This window comes from Talpa europaea, assembly GCF_964194135.1.
Source record: "Talpa europaea genome assembly, chromosome: 3".
Classification (NCBI taxonomy): domain Eukaryota; kingdom Metazoa; phylum Chordata; class Mammalia; order Eulipotyphla; family Talpidae; genus Talpa; species Talpa europaea.
In genome coordinates this window covers 84165659-84185762 of record NC_140069.1, presented here as the reverse complement: position 1 = coordinate 84185762, position 20104 = coordinate 84165659, and the positions used below count along the sequence as shown (strand labels likewise).

General features: G+C 34.1%; 1 protein-coding gene across 1 annotated transcript; it reads left to right on the top strand.

Annotated features, from left to right (window-relative positions):
• Positions 1–16499: 16499 nt before the first annotated feature.
• Positions 16500–17149, top strand: LOC311168399 (MICOS complex subunit Mic10-like). Its single transcript, XM_084229819.1, has one exon. It carries the CDS (start codon positions 16896–16898, stop codon positions 17130–17132), a length of 237 nt encoding a protein of 78 aa, XP_084085945.1. The 5' UTR covers positions 16500–16895; the 3' UTR covers positions 17133–17149.
• Positions 17150–20104: the final 2955 nt, after the last annotated feature.

Here is a 20104-nt window from a genome sequence, read left to right as displayed (position 1 = left end):
TCTGTAAAGATGTCTTTGATGTGCAAATCACGTAGTGTTTTGCCTATATTTCCTTCTATATATTTTATGGTTTCAGGTCTTATGTCTAGTTCTTTAATCCATTTTGAGTTGATTTTTGTGTATGGTGTGAGGTAGTGGTCAAGCTTCATTCTTTTGCATGTAGCGACCCAGTTTTCCCAGCACCATTTATTGAACAAACTTTCTTTGCTCCAATGCATAGTCTTTGCTCCTTTGTCAAAGATTAGTTGACCATAAATCTGTGGGTTTATTTCTGGATTTTCTATTCGATTCCATTGGTCTGTATGTCTGTTCTTGTTCCAATACCATGCAGTTTTGATGATTATGGCTTTGTAGTATAGTTTGAAGTCTGGGAGTCTGATGCCTCCATTCCCTTCTTTTTTTTTCAGGAGAGCTTTGGCTATTCGGGGTTTTTTGTGATTCCATATGAATTTCATCAATAATTGTTCTATTTCTTTGAAGAATGACATTGAAATTTTGATTGGAATAGCATTGAATCTGTATATTGCTTTTGGAAGGATGGCCATTTTAATAATGTTTATTCTTCCAATCCATGAGCAGGGGATGTCTCTCCATTTCTTTGTGTCTTCTTCTATTTCTTTTAACAGTGTTTTATAGTTTTCTTTGTATAGGTCCTTTACCTCTTTTGTTAGATTTATTCCCAAATATTTGATTTTTTTTGTTTCAATAACAAAAGGGATGGTCTTTTTGATTTCTTCTTCTTCAGATTTATTGTTTGTGTATAGGAAGGCTACTGACTTTTGCGTGTTGATTTTGTATCCTGCCACTTTACTGAACTGATTGATGAGTTGAATTAGCTTTTCTGTGGAGTTTTTGGGGTTCTCTATGTATAATATCATATCATCTGCAAATAGTGATAGTTTGACTTCTTCTTTTCCTATTTGGATTCCTTGGATGTCTTTCTCTTGTCTTATTGCCCTGGCTAGGACTTCCAGTATTATATTGAAAAGCAGTGGTGAGAGTGGACATCCTTGTCTTGTTCCAGATCTTAATGGAATTGCTTTCAGCTTTTCACCATTGAGAATGATACTGGCTGTTGGCTTGTCATAGATGGCCTTTATGATGTTGAGGTATGTTCCTTGTATCCCAAGAATTTCAAGGGCTTTTATCATGAATGGGTGTTGCACTTTGTTGAAAGCTTTCTCAGCATCTATTGATATTATCATATGGTTTTTATATTTCTTTTTGTTGATGTGTTGGATAACGTTGATTGATTTTCGGATGTTAAACCATCCTTGTGCCCCTGGAATGAATCCTACTTGGTCGTGGTGAATTATCTTATGGATACATTGTTGGATTCTGATAGCTAAAATTTTATTGAGGATTTTTGCATCAGTGTTCATTAAGGAGATTGGCCTGTAGTTTTCCTTTTTTGTGTTGTCCTTGTTCGGTTTTGGTATTAGTGTAATGTTGGCTTCATAAAACGTGTTTGGTATTGTCCCTTCAAGAAGGAAAATCTCTTTAACAAATGACATCGGGAGAAGTGAAAAACCATATGCAAAGAAAGAAATTAGGAATTTCATTCATTTTAATTAATTTTTATATGTCTTAGTACTTTTTATTCATTTAAGATGATTTGAACTTTCAAAAATCCATAAAATAAGAAAAGCTATTTCTGGGGTTCTGGAAAATAATCTTTCATTAGTGGGTTGGTATGAGAAATTCAAGGATTTCAGTGATTGGTTGAACCAGATGATAATAGTGAAGTCTTGAATTTTTACTATGAATTGTTCAGTTGCCAGCAAGTCTTCCCTAATGGCTTTCACAGAGATTTCTTGTCCCTGGGGCAAACAGCAGTATTGTCAGGGATATTATCACTTTGTGTGTTTATAGCCTTGTCAATTATAACAAAGATAAGAAGAAAGTAATTAAGTAGTTATTTATGTGCTTCAAATTATTTTAATATAGAAGCAGGGATGATGGTTGGTAAGTGGTGAATGACAAGGCATGAATCCTGCACAAAAATGGATATATGCAGTTTAAGCATTAGCAATGACATTATAAACAAAAGCCTTACAAGAGAGATCTGGAGAGTTCTTTAGTTGTGTGAACTAGTCAACTATGCTTTAAACATTGTTCTTGGTCTTGATGTATCTGGAATATACAAAGCCTCTAAGATAGCAGCCAACCACATGACAAGGGAAGTTGGATTCCTATTATAGAAAAAATCAAATAAAATTGGATTCAGCTTCATATAATCCAAACCTTTCTCTCCCATTCTTTTGTTTCCTTGGGCATGAGGTAACTAGTTTATCTCTAGGCATTGTGATTACATTTTAGGAAGTAAAAAAGGTGTGGAAGTGCGAAAGGGCAAAAGGTGCTTGCCAGCTCAATTGTCCCTTTTTAACCTGGGAAAAAAAGTTTTTCACTTAGGTCTACCCATTAGGTATTTGCTTAAATCTCATTGGTCACACTGAAGAAAATAGAGAAAAATTGCCTGAAAGTTCTAATTGCACAACTGGAATTAAACCTCAAGACTTTACTATTTGTTCGGTCTCAGTCTGAAGGAAGGTGTGAAAAGAGAAACTTTTTGAACTAGGCTCACTGTACAACGTCAGAATACTGGTAACAAGGAAAAGAGTGCTTTGTGCATTGGCAACTCACTGTTTGTTGCCATAATGACAAGCCAATTAAAAAAAAAGAACAACTGAGAAATTTAACCTAAGAAAAGGATATGAGAAAATGAGAGCTAAAAATCTGAGTAATTCAGACTTCAGTTGATGACTTTCTTTCGAGAGCTCCCTCTTTTTTTTTTTTTTTTTTTTTTTTTTGCTTCTGTGTCTTCCATTTTATGCCCCCATTCCTAATAGTTCTGGAATAAGGTGGAAATGAAGGAAGAATACATATGAAAGTAATTTTCTAAAAGATGTTGAGTAACCCTACCTAGGTGTATCTGTTAGGGTATCGGTCTTGAGATTTGTTTCTTAAAATATGACTCAACAGTCATGTATAGTTTCTTGAGCATCTATTACATAACATAGATACAGTGGATCTTGGTTTGCAGATTAGGATATTAAGATGTACTGAGTTAAGTGTAACAGTGTTACTATTGGTAATACAAGAGGTAAATCGTGAGTCTGGAATTTGAGCTAATATCTGAACTATTTCAAACACACCAGAAGTGCTCAAATGAAGCAACTCATGTGGAAGACTGTGAGCTGGACACATTAGATTGCTTGAAAGCTGTGATTTTTCTTTATTGCAATGATCTTCTGTCAAAACAATCATATCTAGAAGAATTCTGTTTCTTATCCAGTGAGCCTCATATTAGTTTCATTATTTTGTAACACACATGGAAATTTTATGTTTACCTGAGATGCGATTGATGAGGTAAAGTAAGTAGGATTTCTTCGGCTGTATCTACTGGCACTGCTGGTGACCAATAATGACTTACAGTTAGTTATAGGTTGCTTTTTAAATCAAAATGGAGAATGATAGTATCATTTTTATTTAGTCATTCTTGGTTGAGAAAATAATCTTTTAAAACTTGAGGCTCTTGGGGAAAATAATAGACAGTGTGGGCAGTAAAACAAATTGGGATCATCATACCAATGAAACATGAAATTATATTGATATCTGAGTAGGTTTATCTTCTGTATGTCATGAGGCAATGTGAGTCATTCAGGGAAGAAGATCATCTATCTCTTCTCCTTTCCTTATTTCCCGCCCGCCCCCCTGCTGCTCCAAGTTCTCTGCCCCCCAGCTGGATTCCTCTCTGGTTTTCTGAAATTGTGCCCAGTCCACCTACAACATAACAGGGATTTGATCAGCAGTAGCAACAAAATTCAGCCAGCAGCCAGCTTGCACTCACTTGTTCCCTGCAGACACAAAGGATCTGCTGGATGGTTTTCTGAAATCATTTAGTATATTTTTTAAAAAGTCAACACTGTAGAAGCCAGACACTGATTGTGGGAAAAGGAAGCTCAACAGGTAGTAATGAAACAGAGTTTTTCTTCTAGCCAGGTTAACACAGGTGATTGTTATCCAACTGTGATCTGAACTGAGGTTGTTTTGTTCTCAAAATGAAAAAAACTGAAAGGAATATATATTGACGAGGGAAATATACATTGACAAAGGAGGTGTGTCTCAAGGGGTAGCTATAAACATTCTATAAAGCCACAGGTTGATTTTGATTTATTTTTCAAAACCCTTGTTTCTGTTTTCAATATCCACAACTATGCTCTCACCCTTTAGGCAAAGAGTCAATTAGAAAAAGGGCTCATTTGGGCCTCCCTGGTGGCATAAGGGGTTAAGCACTGCACTATGAAGCAATCCCCACCTCTGCAGCATGAATTTGATCCCTGGCCAGGAAGCTACCCACATGACATGGCAGACCTCTCCTGTCTCGCCCGCTGCACCCCTCAGCAGTGTATTTCAGTCAGTCTGCCTGTTCTGTTCCCTACTCTGTCTCTGGTGAATCCTCGCAACCCCCGCATCTCTGGCCTGTACCCCAGCTCTTGTATGCATAAATAAATAAATCTTAAAAAAAAAAAAGAAAAAGAAAAAGGACTCGTTGGTCAAATGGAGTAAAGGAGTCTGTGAATCGCTGCTCATGAATGTCTGCTACATGGGTAGCAGAGATAGAGCTGATGCTGGATTGTGTTAAAGGACTAAGAATTTGACTTTTTAATGTCTATTAATTATAGAACCTAAATACAGAATAAAAAAGAGTGGAATTTTAGGATTTTAAAGACTAAAGGGTCTTTAGCAAAGTTTAAGCCTTCTTTATAGTACAGCTGAATCACAACAGAGACCCAGAGAGAACAAGTCAAGGGTCCAAGACCATAGAACTATTCAGTGGCTGCACCAGATGCTGTCGAGTGCAAACTGCAGGTCACAGCTTACAAGAGGAATGGGGAGAATCTCTCGGAGAAATGACAAAGTTACTCCTTCAGGCATCACCAAAAATGGGGGAAATGAATCATGAAAATTTGGAAAGATCTTAAGAAGTCATTTAGTTCAATCCTTACCATACCCAAAAGTTTTATTGCTTTCTATAATTGTTTCATTAAGCTTTTTATTTCGAGTTCATTAGTACATTCACATACATTTGTAAGAAATAGCAGAGATCCTGTTTGTCCTTTGCCTATTTTCCCCCAATGGTTGCATCTTGCAAAACTACCCTACAGTATCAACCAGTATCAATCTTGGCAGTGAAGATAAAGAACAGTGCCAATACCACAAGGAGCCCTCCCTTTACCCTTTTATAGCCACACACCTGCCTCCTTCCTCTTACTCCTTCTCTGTCACTAACTTCTCACAAACACTAATATGTTCTCCATCTATATAAGATTGTCATTTCATGAATCTTATGTAAATATAATCATAAAGTATATAAATGGAATAATAAAATACTAGTCTTTGGAGATAAAGCTTTTTAGTTCATCAGAATCCCTTAAAATTCACTGAAGTTTATGTGTATATCAATAGTTTATTCCTTTTTATTGCTGAATAGTATTCCACAATGTGAATGTGCCAGTTTACTCCTTCATTGAAGACTTCTGGGTTATTTTCAGTTTCAGATTGTTATGAATAAAGTTTCTATAAACACTCATGTTCACAGTTTTATGTGCACATAACTCTATTGTTGTGGGATAGATGTCCAACAATGCAAGTGTTAAGTGATATAATATTTATGTGTTTAGTTTTATATGAGAAGATGCCAAACTCTTTTCCAGCAAGTATATCATTTTACTTTCTCACCAGCAATGTATGAGTGATCCAATTTTTCTGGATCTTCACCAGCATTTGATGATATCACTAACTTTTATTTTAGCTGTTCTGTTAGGTATGTAGTGATATCTCATTTTGGTTTTAATTTGCAATTTACTAAGGTTAATGATGTCGAACTTCAACTCGTGCTTATTTACCAGAACATCCTTTGGAAAAAAACATTTATTCAATTCTTTATATATTCTAGATATAAGTCCTTTGTCAAATATATGGTTTGCAAATATTTTCTGCCAGTTTATAACTTGTCTTTATATTTTCCTGAGTATTTTGTAGATAAAGATGGTGAATTTTGATAAGGTTCAATTTATCAGTTTTTCATTTAATGTGTTAGGCTTTTGGTGTCGAACTGAAGAACTCTTTTTTAGTCTCATCATTTCTAATCCTACACGCCAAAGGATTTTTCTGTTTTTATTTTTATTTTTCTAAAAATTTTATTGTATTACACTTATATTTAATAGCATTTTAAGTTACTTTTTGTATAAACTGTGAATTAGTTCAAAATCCTGTTTTTGTTTAGTTATGAATATCCAAATGTCTTAGCATCATTTGTTGAAAAAGTTATCCTTCATGTATTGAATTTGCATCTTTGTAAAAAATTAGTTGTATGTATTAGTGTGGATGTATCCGGGTTCTCCCTTATCTTGCATTGATCTATATACGTCATTTCCCCTAACAGCACTGCACACTTTTGATTTCTATAGATACATAGTGAGTCTTATAAGCAAATAGAACATTTCCTCTCACTTTATTTCTTTGTCAAAAGTGGTTTAACTATTATAGAGCCTATCCCTTCCAATAAATTTTAGAACAGGCTAATCTATGTCTAAAAATACCTGGCTGGCAATTTGATAGGAATTGCATTAAACCTATAGATCATTTGGGGGGAGAATAAACATCATTACTCTGTTGAATCTTCTAATTTATATATGCTTCTCTGTTTATTTGGTGTTCTTTGATTTTTTAAATCAGAATTTTAAAATTTTCAACATGCAGAATATTTGTTTTATTAAATTCATACTTATCTATGTTTTTTACTTTCCTTGAAGTGGCTGTAAATGGGAGTGTATTTTAAATTTTGATTTCCACATGTTCTTTGTTAGTATATAAAAAGTTAGTACTCATGTATTCATCTTTTATAGACCTCGCCTATTAATTTTAGGCGGGTGGTTTTTGGTACATTTCTTTAATTTTCTATGTAGAGTATCATACATCTGCAAACAAGGACACTTTAATTTCTTCATTTCTAATATACATCCTTCATTGCCTTATTTCAGTTGCCAGAACATCTAATAAAAATAAAAGTGGTGAGAGTGGACATCCTTTGCCTTGTTCCCAATTTTAGGGAAGAAGTGTTTAGCTATTCATCATTAAGTATTAATTAGCTGCACGATATTTGCAGTTGCTCTTTGTCAAGTTGAAGTGTTCCTATTTCTAACATGCTGAGAGTTTTTATCACAGATGGGTAATTGATTTTGTGAAGTGCCTTTCTTGTTTCTATTGACAAATCAGATAATATTTCTTCTTTATCTGGTTAATAGTTTTTATTGATTTTTTTTTAAAAAAAGATTTATTTATGCACACAAGAGCTGGGGTACAGGGCAGAGATGCGGGAGGTGAGTGAATTCACCAGAGACAAAATAGGGAACAGAACAGGCAGACTGACTGAAATACATTGCTGAGGGGAGGAGTGGCCAAGACAGGAGAGGTCTGTTGCACCATGTGTGTTTCTGCCTGGCCAGCTGGGGATCGAACTCGTGCTGCAGAGGCTGCAGATTGCTTCACAGTGCAATGCTTAACCCCTTGCACCACCAGGGAGGCCCTATATTGATTTATTTTCGAATGTTAGTTCAACCTTGCATATCTGTAATAAATCCCACATAGTTATAGCATAAAAATCTTCTTAAACATTGCTAGATTCAGTTAATTTTTTCCAAGAACTTTTGCTTCTGATGCCATGTAAGATTGGTTTATTAAATATCTTTTTTTTTTGTATTGTCTTTGCCTGATTTTGGTGACAGAGTAATCGTGGTCTTTTAAAATGAGCTAGGAAAAATTACCTCCTCTTCTATTTTCTGTAAAGTATTGGTGTAAAATTCATGTTAATTCTTTATATGTTTGATAGAATTCTCCAGGGAAGCCATCTGAACTTAAAGATATTATTTTAGGAGATTTTGAATTACAATTTAAATTTATTTAATTGTTATAAATTATTCAAATTATCTATTTCATCCTGCTTGAACTTTGCTAGTTTTTTTTTTTTTGAGGAATTTTTGCATTTCTACTAAGCTGTCAAATTTATGCCATAAAGTTGTTCATAATATTCCTTTAATGGGTACAGAGTCTGCAATGGTATTGTTATTTTACTCTCTGTATTAATACTTTGTGTCTTCTCTCTTTTTATATTTTTCAGTCAAACTAGAAGTTTATCACTTGTATTCATGGGGGGGGGTCGAGCTTTATTTTTCTTCATTGATTTTCTTTATTTTCCTGTTTTTTGTTTCATTGGTATATGATCTTAATTATTTCCTCCCTTCAGATTTATTTTTTTTCTAGTTTTATAAAGCAATAACTAAGGTTATTGATTTCCTAAATTAGACAATATTTAAATTTCTCTCTCAGCCCTACCTTAATACCTTCCATATATTTTGGTGTATATTCATAATCCTTCAATTATATTTTCTTTGAGGCTTTTCTGACATCAAGATTATTTAGAAATATTGTTTAATATCCAAATGTTAAGAGGTTCTCCTATCATCTTTCTGTTACAGATTTCTAGTTTGATTTCACTTTTGTCAGAGAAGATATACTGCAAGATTTGAACTAGTAGATATTTGTTAAGGTTTGTTTCATGGCAGAGGGTATGACATATCTTGATGACTACTATGTAAATGATTGAAATATATGTGTATGTATTCTGTTGTTGTTGTATTCTATATGTCAGTTATCACCTACTGGATGACTGAGTCATTCAATTCTTCTGTATCACTGATGATTTTCTATTTAGTGATTCTATAAGTTGCTGGGGTGGAGGATTATCATAATAGCAGAGAACTCTATTTCTCGTTTCAATGGTCTACTAAATTTTGCTACCTGTATTTTGAGTGTCTTGTCTATTGGTTCAGAAACACAATACCTAATTCTTCTGATTAATATATTGATACTTCTGTCCTTATGTAATATTCCTCTTTGATTGATGTAATATTACTTTATCTGCTATTAACAGAACTATTTTTGCTCTTGTTGTTTTTTATTACTATTTGTTTGGCTTTTCACTTTCCTTCTTTTTGCTTTCAACCCACCTATGTCAATGAACTTGAAGTGAGTTCTTGTAAACAACATATAGTTTGAGTATGGATTTGTGTCTACTTTGACAATCTCTGCCTTCTAATGATGTATTTAAGCCATTTAAATTTAAAGTGATTATGGATGTGTTAGGGTAATTTTATTATTTTCCATTTTCTTATTTTGTAACATTGCTTTATTTGTCCTTTCTTGCCTTCCTATGGGTTATTTGAAAGATTTTGGAATTTTTAAAAAAATTTACTTCCAATGTTGTTGAGTGTGGTGCTTTGCATAAAATTTTTAGTGGCTGCTCTAAATATTATAAATTGCATATATGATTTTTCAGTCTACTGGTTTCAACATTTTGATACTTAAAGAAAGGTGTAGTTGCCTTCCAATTTGCTTCCTTCCCCTATACACTTGTAGATATCTTGGTCCTGAGTGTCAATTGAAATAACTTTTGTAGCTGTCATCACATATGATTCAGAAAACTCATAAGAAAAAGGAAAGTCTATTGTATATAACCATATTTATGCTCTTTCCATTGTTCTTCCTAGTGCTCCAAGTTTCTTTTATCATTTGCTTTTGTTTGAAAACCTTCAAACAGGGTAGTTCTGCTGATGACAATTTTTTTTAGGTTTTCTTTAATCCTGAATTATAGTTTCGATGGTTATAATGTTCATAGTTGACAGTCTTTTTCTTTTTAAACTTGAAAAATGCCACGTCACTTCCATTTGACTTCAGATTATAAATCCACAGTCATTTGAATTTGTATTCCTTGAATGTTAATGTGTTATTTCTCTGACTGTTTTCAAGGCTTTTTCTTCATCTTCTGTTTTCAGAAGTTTAATGTCAATGTATCTTTGTATAGATTTCTCTGTATTTATCCTATTTGGGATTTGTCTAGCTTTTTAAATCAGTGATTATTATCCTTCATCAAGTTTGGGAAGTTTTTTCCTTTATTTATTTGAATATTCTTTCAGCCCTACTTCTTTTTTCATCTAAGATTAAATGATACTAATTTTGAATCTTTCATTATTATTCCATAGGTTTTGGTGACTTGGTTCATTTTATTTTTTAGACTGTTTTCTCTCTGTGCTTAGACTGAATAAATTCTATTCATCTGTATTCAAGGTAAGTAGTTCTATTTTCTGCCATCTCTAGTCTACCATTTAGACTAACCAAAGAGGATTTTTTAAATTTGTGTTGTATTTTTATAATTTTCATTTTTTTCCTAAGATTTTTCCAGCTGTTTTTTTTTAGCTTTTTCAAGAGAACTTATAATTGCTTGTGGAATCATTATTATAATTGCTGTTTTAAAATTCTTGTTAGGCGATTCCAGCATCAGATTCATTTCAATGTGTTAATGCCAATTAACTTTTCAGTTTCAGGTTATTATTTTTCTGAATCTTGGTATGATGAAGAAATTATTTTTATTATATCCTGGATACTTTAGCTATTATATTGGGAGACTCTAGAGCATACTTAAAGTTTTAATTTTATCAGGCATTCATCCTGTTTAGGTGTCATACAGGTATTGACCTACTGTTGTTCACTGTGATTCCAGCAAAAATCTGATTTTCAGTGGTTTTGTGATTCCATTTTGATTTCCTTGGTTTATTTCTTGATATCCAGGTTGCCACTTGTTCCTGCTGGTTTGCTTGAGCAGGTGGAATGAACTTCCCCAGGACAGGTTACCGTAGGTGCACTGAAGAGTCTCCAGGGATAAAGGGTGCTTCCCAGGCAGGCCAATATCTTTTTGTACTGGAGTCTTCCTTACTAGTTGATGGGGCATTTCAAGCCCAGAGGAAGGCCATGATTGGGCATTTCAAGCCCAAAGGAAGGCAGGCACTTTCCAGTCTGGGGTCACCTCTGGTATAATTTTCCTGGAAATAGCCCCACACACACACACACACACACACACACACACACGTAGTTTCAACTTAGGCAAATTATTATTTTCTCATGTATGCCCTTTACATTTTTTTTAACCAAAGTCTCTTGCATATTTGAGTGTTAACATAAGATTTATTAAAATTTGTAATATATTTTTTAAAATGTTCAGCATAAAGGAATCAAAAAGAATCTGAAGGTTTAATTTTCTTGCTGTAACAAATTTTGAAAGAGGAAAAACTTTCCTTTTTTGACATCATCAAAGAAAATATCCAATACAAATTCCTACAAGGAACATATTATGAAATAAGATGTAATTTTAAATAGTATTTATTACTAATTTAGAAGTGACACATTCTTCAAGCACGTCAAATTGGCTAACATACACATCAGATTTTTTTTATTCAAGCTCTCAGTAGGAAAATTATTTTTAAGCATTATAAAAAATAATTCATTAATGTTAGATGAAGATTTAAGGTTCTTCCTGATTTCAACAATACAATTGAATAAGCTTGCTCATTAAGCACACACGCAAACATCCAACTAAGTATCTGAGGACTGATTATATTTATGCAGTGTACTAGGTGCTTTGTAGAATTCATAGATGAATGATATTATAGTCCTTTTATGTTTCAGAATCATCCTTTCTTGCTATATATTCTGTTGCTTCTGACAATGTCTATACCTGAACCACACCACACTCACTACACACTTGTTCCCAATCTAGCCATCTTTTCACAGCTACAGATTTTGACTCCTACTGTTCTCTCTTTGCATAATACCTTTATATCCCACTTTGCCTAGGAAAGTCCTTTACTCAACTTAAAAATCTGTGTGTCTGGGAGATTCTTCAACCTCTATAGGCAGGTTTAATTACTGCCATGGACATTTCTATATCTTCATATTATCAGGCATATGATTTTATTATGGTCTAATTTCTCAGTCTCTCCCTTCTAATTGGCAAGAACTTTAAATTGGTGAACTACAATATATTATTCCTTAACCTTTATTTAGGGCCTAGTAGAGGGGAAACAAATGGTAGACTGTCACCATATTTCATTCATTCAATAGATAATTTTCAGGCCCACCATGTTTGCTCACCTAGTTTTCACATAACACTACCCTACAGGGTGCCATTCACAATGCACTTTGGTGCTGTTGTACAATTATATGATGAATTCTGTTCATTGAGCACCTCCATTCAGTAGTGAAGGGAATTTAAACACTACCATGTGTCTTGAATGAATAAGTTGGCCATTATTTTATCACTAGAGCATCAAAAGAAGCTTCTCTAGTTTTGTAATATTCTAAAGAGATGGTACTTACTACATGACAATCTAAATAATCTTTAAAAGTCTTTGTTCTGGTTTGAAATTATATCAACACACTGAAAATATCTCATGCAGATCACTGTTTTGATGAAATAAATGGTAATGACTGTGTTTCCTAGAATTAAAAAGTGTTAATGCTTGGTCCCTCTCTCTAATAATGTAGGCTTCTTCTTATTTTATATTGCTTACAAGTTACTCATTAGTAGATACCCAAAGAATAAACCATTAAAACAAACAAAAAAAAGGCTTATCAGAAGCAACAGAATGTTTTGCTTATCCTTCCATTGTATATTATAGGAACAGACCAATTACATATCAAACAAATTGCCATTCATTATTTTGAATATAAAATTAAAACTAATTATTGGTTTCAAAATAGAACCATCAGCAGTCACAAATATACTTTTACCTATCTACATCTATGCATGATTTGTGTTCTTAAAAATTACCCTTTGCACTAAATAGTACACATAGACACAAAACCTATTGTGGTTCTGTTTCAAGATCGGTAATGAGCTTCCTATTCAAACAGGAATCTTAGACTCTCCATTTGATTTGATTTAATTTTATTAATTTCATTTTCTTCAACAGCAACACATTTGAAAGAAAAAGGCATCAATTAGCCATTTCCACCCAGTGTAGAATAGGAAGCAGGCTCAAATTGTAATGAGAGAAATGAAAGTAAGACTTTTAAATTGTGTTTTTGCTTTCTGTCCGGGGGAAGACTTAGGTTTCATGGAATCAAATGATTATATAGTTTAAGGTATCTCTAAGGAAAATAATCAAAATTAGACATAAACATGACTATTGGAAATGAGAAAAGAATTCACTAAATATAATTTTTAGTAAGCTGACAAATACTAAAAGCAGCAACAGAACAAGGGAGAAAGCCACTCCCCCCAAAAAAATTGACTTGTTGACATTTATCTATAATGTCCCAACTTTTTTGGTCACCTCATGGCACATCTTATAACAGTGACTGTAATATTTTCTTCAAAGAAAATAAAGATGTAACCCAGCCTTTTGGGGATGTTCAAAGTTTGTTTTTGAATTATTGACAGTTAAGATGCATAGACATGTGACCTTTCTCAGAACATACTCACTTTTTGTGTGACTACTCAAATTTGTGCTTTACAAACAAAGGAATTCTGATCAGTATTTCCTGAAATTTCTATCAAAAAAAGAAGAAAAGCTTATGTACTTGTACTACACTACTATGTATATTCCTATTAGAAGAGAATTTTCGCTCTGACTAGGTGTCAAGGAGAATCTGCTTGCAATTTTTAATAGCTTTCTGTGCACTGAGATATAAATGGCTAACAAGATGTTGCTACTTCCAAAACTCCTAGTATTTTAAAACTGCGCTAAACATATAACTTAGAAAGTTCACTAAGTGAAGAATATATATATATATAAGTTTTGCCTAACCTTGACTGTGCTCAAGATTACAGAGATATGTTGGTCCAGACTCTTAACCTCTTTGGACTTTGTTATGTCATACATAAAATGAGAATCACGTAATGTGTTTGGAAGAACATTGGTAGGAATGATAAGAAATATAAATTCTAGTCCTAAGTCTGCTACAAAGTACTTGTGTAGTGGTAGATGAATCACTTTATTTCTATGAATTTCTGGTTCTTCATTTTAAAAAGCAGGAGTTGGAAAACATTAGTAAATTGGTATATGCATACCTCTACTTGTGTACAAAGACTTTTGAAGGAGTACTTGTGTTCTGCAATTTTAGGAACACCAGTTTACTTACCCTACAATTCCGTTTGTACACATTCCCAGATCTGTTAGCTTGTACTTTCCACTTGCAATTGCACAACCGATTTTCTTTCTCTTTGTATAAAAGAAACTTTATCCATTCTGTCCTAAATCTTGCTATAGTATGTTCCACTGATATGTAAAGATACCCAGAGCCCCAAAGGATCATTTCAGAATATTTGTTTTATGGGAGAGCTTTATTTATTAATTTATAAACATCATAGAGCATTCTGGTTTTGCTGGTCTTAGTGTTTTTCTGAAAATCGTAAAAATGACATTAGAATTCTGATATTGTAGTCTTTGTTGGGACGTTCTGAATTCTAATATATTACAGACTGTAGGTACAGGGGGTAATGACAAGCTCGTTTAATAACCTTGTTTCTTCCATCCCTTGACCTATTAGAGAATGCAGTGGTTTTGATAGAATCTGGTGAGAGTAAATTAAGGAAAGCATTAGTGAAACATGCAAAATTCTAGAAATGATTTTTTCTACTTTTTTATATCTCACCTCATTTCATATCTTGCATTTAATGAAAGCAATTTTGTTCCATTTTTTTTCTCTGTACCCATCTCTTGTCTTATTCACTGGAAAGAAAAAACTACTTCAAACAGCTAAAGTGGTACAGGTTAATGATGCTATTCCCTTAATTGCAATTGCAGTGTTTAATGGATTATTAGATTTTTCAAATTGCACTGGATAAAAACCACAGATATAAATTATAGGTGATTTCTTTTTACCATAGTGTGACTTATTCAGTGAGGTATTTAAAACTTGATATTAAACCATATAATGAACTATTTAAACCAAATTACCAGTTACAATATTATAAATTATATTACCTTATAATATGTTTAATGTTTGCTATTTCCACAAAATGTTTGTACAAATGGTTAGTTTTTACTAATATGTTGCTTGCTTTTTCATTATATGCTAAGTAACATTTTATTCTTTGTATCTAAAAATTAATAGAGTCATTACAAAATTATTTCCAAAATCTGAACTCATGTACAAAAAGTCACTAAAGGAAAACCATGTCTTTCATCATATCCCTTGCTTTATAATAACTTATAATTTTAGCTATACAGAATCTGCATTGCAATGAATGAAATAAGATATTAAGGATATTCTTTTGATGAATTTCTGTTTTCAGTTCAACATATAAAAAGATATAAAATTATTAGTCAAAGAAAAATGATGAATAAATTAAAACCCAACAGTTCTTAGATTCATCAGAAAATTGATGTCTAGTATAAACTGTTGCCCCCAAAACCAGTAGACAAAACAGGAAGGAGAGTCATAGCTTACTGTAAGCAAAAGCTCTAAAGCAGAAGCTCTCAGTTGAACCCAGTTTTATCAACATTTTAAGTTATAATTGGATTGCTGGAGGCTCAGTGTGGACTAACATCAGAGTTAAAAATTCCTGACTGTGGGAAGGAGGCGACACAATTTTTTTGTTTTGTCTCTAGAAGTTCTACAAGGTTTCTACAGTGAAGATCCAGTAGGAGGGAGAACACTAGTTATCTTGAACTATATCCAGAACATACTATTCACCTTAAAATATTCTTCCATTAATGGAAATTATTTTGAAGTTTTACCAAAGAACTTGAGGAACTTGAGGGAAGGGAAATGTTCAACTCAGACTCATTAAAAGACAAAATCCAATCATAGCACTATACAATGCTTCCTTTACCTTACCCATATTCTACTACCACACTGATAGGACTTCCATAAAATAATAGAGAATTGCAGCTAAAAGAACTGCAAACCTTGGAGGACATTTAAGGAATATCCAGGGTTACACACAAATAACAGAAAAGGTTAAAACAAAGACATCAGAGGAACTCTTAGCTTTTGACACCACAGCTAAAACAAACAGTAAACACAACCTAACTATTAGCAGATGAACATAAAACCTTACATTAGAGTTCTATCTATTTCAGTTCTTTTACCCAGAATGTCATGTCCAAATATCAAGAAAAAAATTACAAGTCACATCAAAAGGCAAGAAAAAGTATGGTGGAAAGACAGAGCAATTATCAGAAATATACAGGTCATGGATGTTGGAATTTCCAGACAGGAAATTTAAAACAACTATGATTAGTATGATAAAGACACTAATGGATAAAGTAGACACAATACAAGAACAAATGAAACTGAAAATCAAAACTAAAGATGAGAACAGCATAACAGAATATCCAAAAGTGGGACAACTATAACAGTTGTAACATTTGTGCCATGGGAATACCAGAAAATGAAGGAAGGGACAGAAACAAAGAAATATTGAAATAATTATTGGTGAGTTTGCCAAAATTGATGATGTCTGTCTAAATCACAGACCCAGAAAGCTCAGAGAACACCAATCAGGGTAAATACTAAAAAAAGAAACAAAACTACACCTAGAAATATCATCTTCAGACTACACAAAACCAAACACAGAGAGAAAACTGTAACAGGAGCCAAGGGTTAAGAGGAATACCTTATTTAGGTAGCCTAAATAAGGGACTGGGAAAAAGTCTAATTATAATAAAGTAAAAATCAAAATCGACAAGCAACTATAAACCAGAGACACACTACGGAAGTGGGGGGTGGGGAGGAGGGAGTAGGAGCAAAACAAGAGGGGGTGGGAATTGTATGAGGACTATAACCAAGATGAAAATGCATGTATTGTACAAAAATGAAAAATGATGTAAAAAGTATATTTAAAAAAATGAAAAAATAAGAGGAATACCTTACCTAAAGGAACAAGGACAAAGATCACAACAGTTTTCCCTTCAAAAATCATACAAGCCACGTGGCGTCGGCGCGCGGGGCCTGGCCGTAAAGGAAAGCTGGAGCTGCGGGTGGGGAACATGCCGGAGTCCGACCTCGGCAGGAAGTGGGACCGGTGCATGGCGGACACGCTCGTGAAGATAGGTACTGGATTTGGATTAGGACTTATTTTCTCCCTTACCTTCTTTAAAAGAAGAATGTGGCCGTTAGCCTTCGGTTCTGGCATGGGACTGGGAATGGCGTACTCCAACTGCCAGCACGACTTCCAGGCTCCGTATCTTCTACATGGAAAATATGTCAAAGAGCAGGAGCAGTGAGTGACACCTGAGACATCCCAGTGGGAGGAAAGAGAAATCATGTTTATTCCTCAGGAATACTGAAGTGCCCTGGAGTAAGCTGACGTTCTTCTGTAACAATGTTATCAGTAATGCTTTCAGCTCCAGCACACTGTTTATGTATTTGAAACCAAGTCTGTTTTTTTTGTTTTGTATTTTCTCTCTGGAAACTGCAAGGAGGAGGTCTTGAAGAAATAAATTAAAAAGAAATAGGCAAAAAAAAAAAAAAAAATCATACAAGCCAGAACAGAACAGAATGCAACATTAAGAGTGCTGAAAGTATATTATTTCTACATTGGTTTAAATGTTCCTTTCAAACATTCATTTGAAAGATTGAAGGAAGGGAAAGGAACACTTTTTATATACTATTATATATAACAGTGAATATACTGTTCCTTTGGAAACCTCTGATAAGCCACATTCCAATAGTCTCACTACTTTGTAGTCCTTTCCTATGTTGACTATGGGCTTGGCTGTTGGTATTACTGGCAGTTTTTAAGTGTTACTCAGTTTTAGTGATTAGTTTTAGCTAATGAAATAAGCATATGCACACTGGAGAGTGTCATTCTGAAATTTCTATGGGGACAGCATTGCCCTGAGAAGCTCAACCAGACTCATAGAGAGGCCCACATTAAGAACTAAGGCCCCAAACCCACAGTCAAGGCAGTTGTGACCAGAAGCAACTGCTAGTCTCATGGGTGAGGCTGTTTGGGCCTTTTAGCTGTCTGAGTGCCTCATGAAGCAAAAGAACCATCTGATTAACTACAGAATTACAGAAAATAGTAAGTTATTTTATTTCTTTTAAGATTTATTTATGCATACAAGAACTAGGGTATCGGCCAGAAGTGTGTGGGTCTTGAGAGGACTCACCAGAGACAGACTGGGGAGCAGAACAGGCAGACTGACTGTGAATACACTGCTAAGGGGAGCAGCGGGCAAGTCAGGAGAGGTCTGCTGTGCTATGTGGGAAGCTCCCTGGCTGGGGATCGAACTTGTTCTGCAGCGGCTGTGGATAGTTTCATGGGTTGCATGTTAACCCTTTGTGCAACCAGGGAGGCCCAATAAGTTGTTATTTTAAACCACGAAGTTCTGAGGTGGTTTGATATGTGGTAATAGATTACCAAAACAAAACTGTAATGATTTACCTCTTAGTAGACTTTATAATATTCCTGGGAACATATATTAAAGTCAAACTTTTTCTGAGAATATAAGTCTGATTTGGCTAACTGCCTTGACCATGAACACTGGCTTATATCTAATTTTTTTAAAAGTGTAATTAATGATCATTTCATAAGTCTTAGAAAAGGCTTTTTGGTAATCTTCCCAGAAACCAAGAAAAAGAGATTCAAATCACTAATTAACAGACAATATTGGAAAGTCAGGTGACTCCTAATCTTTGCTTTTAATAAAAATGAGGGCGGATAGGATTAAATTAATTCTACAGGGTGGGTAATTTTGTGATTTTTAGCATTTAACAACAAAGGAATTCCTTTTAATTGAATAAATTTACTGTATGATTTTTTTTTCCATTCTCATCTACTAACAAGTGTGAGCAAGAGTTCTTAACTTATTTACAAAAACAAAAGAAAACTAGCTGATGTTGAACTCTGTATCATTCTTGCAATAAATGATACTCATCCATGGACATCGGAGCTAGATGAAAAGAAAAAATAAACATATATATCTCATTAATTTCTTTAAAAATTCTTTTAGAATATAGCAAGGAAAGAAATATTTGGGAACCACTGCAAAAGATGATTCCGACATTATTTCCAACTTAACTTAACCCTGCGTCTCAGACATGTTAAATAGTTTGCCCAAGTCAGTGCAGTTGAAAGTGACAGAGCCAAGACTTGAACTGGCTCTTCCTGTCCTCAAATTCCCTTCCCGTTTCTCTATTATTCATCCCCAGAAAGCCAGAGCTCAACATTGGGAAATTAGAAACCAAAACAGCAAATCAAAATCAAAACTCAGTCTTTACAAGGGGGTGACATTCAGAAGAGAGTACTTCTAGTTCAGGAGTATTGGGTGCCTAGCACTCCTCAAAGAAGAGAATTTGGAAGCTGCTTGTTGAAAGGAAGATGGTGACTCCTGTTCCCTGAAGCTCCTGGCAAAGAATCACACAATATGAAATCTATCTTTTAAATAATTTTTTTGAGTGTACAAGGCAGGACTGTTAGCTATAAGCACAATGTTATACAGCACAGCCCTTCATGTTGCTGATTAAAATCTTATTTTTGACAGGACATGGTTTTTCAAATGTATTTAATTTTTTTATTCATGTAACATTGGTTTACCACATTATTTGTGATTTAGAGGTATAAGCTCTCCCACACCATACCCACCACCAAAACACCTTTACTCCTCCACCCTAGTCCAGAGCTCCCTCCCTACTTTGTCTTCTCCCTTCTTCCTCCCCTCTGGGATTCTCATTTCCATGGTTAGATTTATGGGGTGTGGCTTTATCTGATCCTTTGTATTATTTCTCTATATTCCAAATATAAGTGACACAATCCAGTATTTGTATTTCTCCTGACTTATTTCACTTAGCATAATCCTCTCCAGTTTTATCCATGGTGTCACAAAGGCAAAGTTTAACTTTTTTAATAGCTGAGTGTCATTCAGCTGTATGTATCTACTACATCTTCCTGATTCACTTATCTGTTTAGGGGCCTTTAGGTTGTTTCCATAGCTTGGCTATTGTAACTTGTGCTGCAGTGAACATAGAAGTGCATATATCACTTTAAATTAGTGTTTTTGTAATCTTCAGGTAGATACATAGGAGTGGAATTTCTGGATCATATGGTAGATCTATTTTTATTATTTTAAGAAATTTCCATGCTGTTTTCTATAGGGGCTGGGAGTAGTTTACATTTCCAATAGTTTAGAAATGTTCCCTTTTCTCCAGATCCTTGCCAACACTTGTTGTTACTGGTCTTCTGAATATAGATCAT

Excerpts from the sequence above, each read along its gene's own strand:
- LOC311168399 (XM_084229819.1), top strand. The coding sequence starts at position 16,896 with ATGCCGGAGTCCGACCTCGGCAGGAAGTGGGACCGGTGCATGGCGGAC.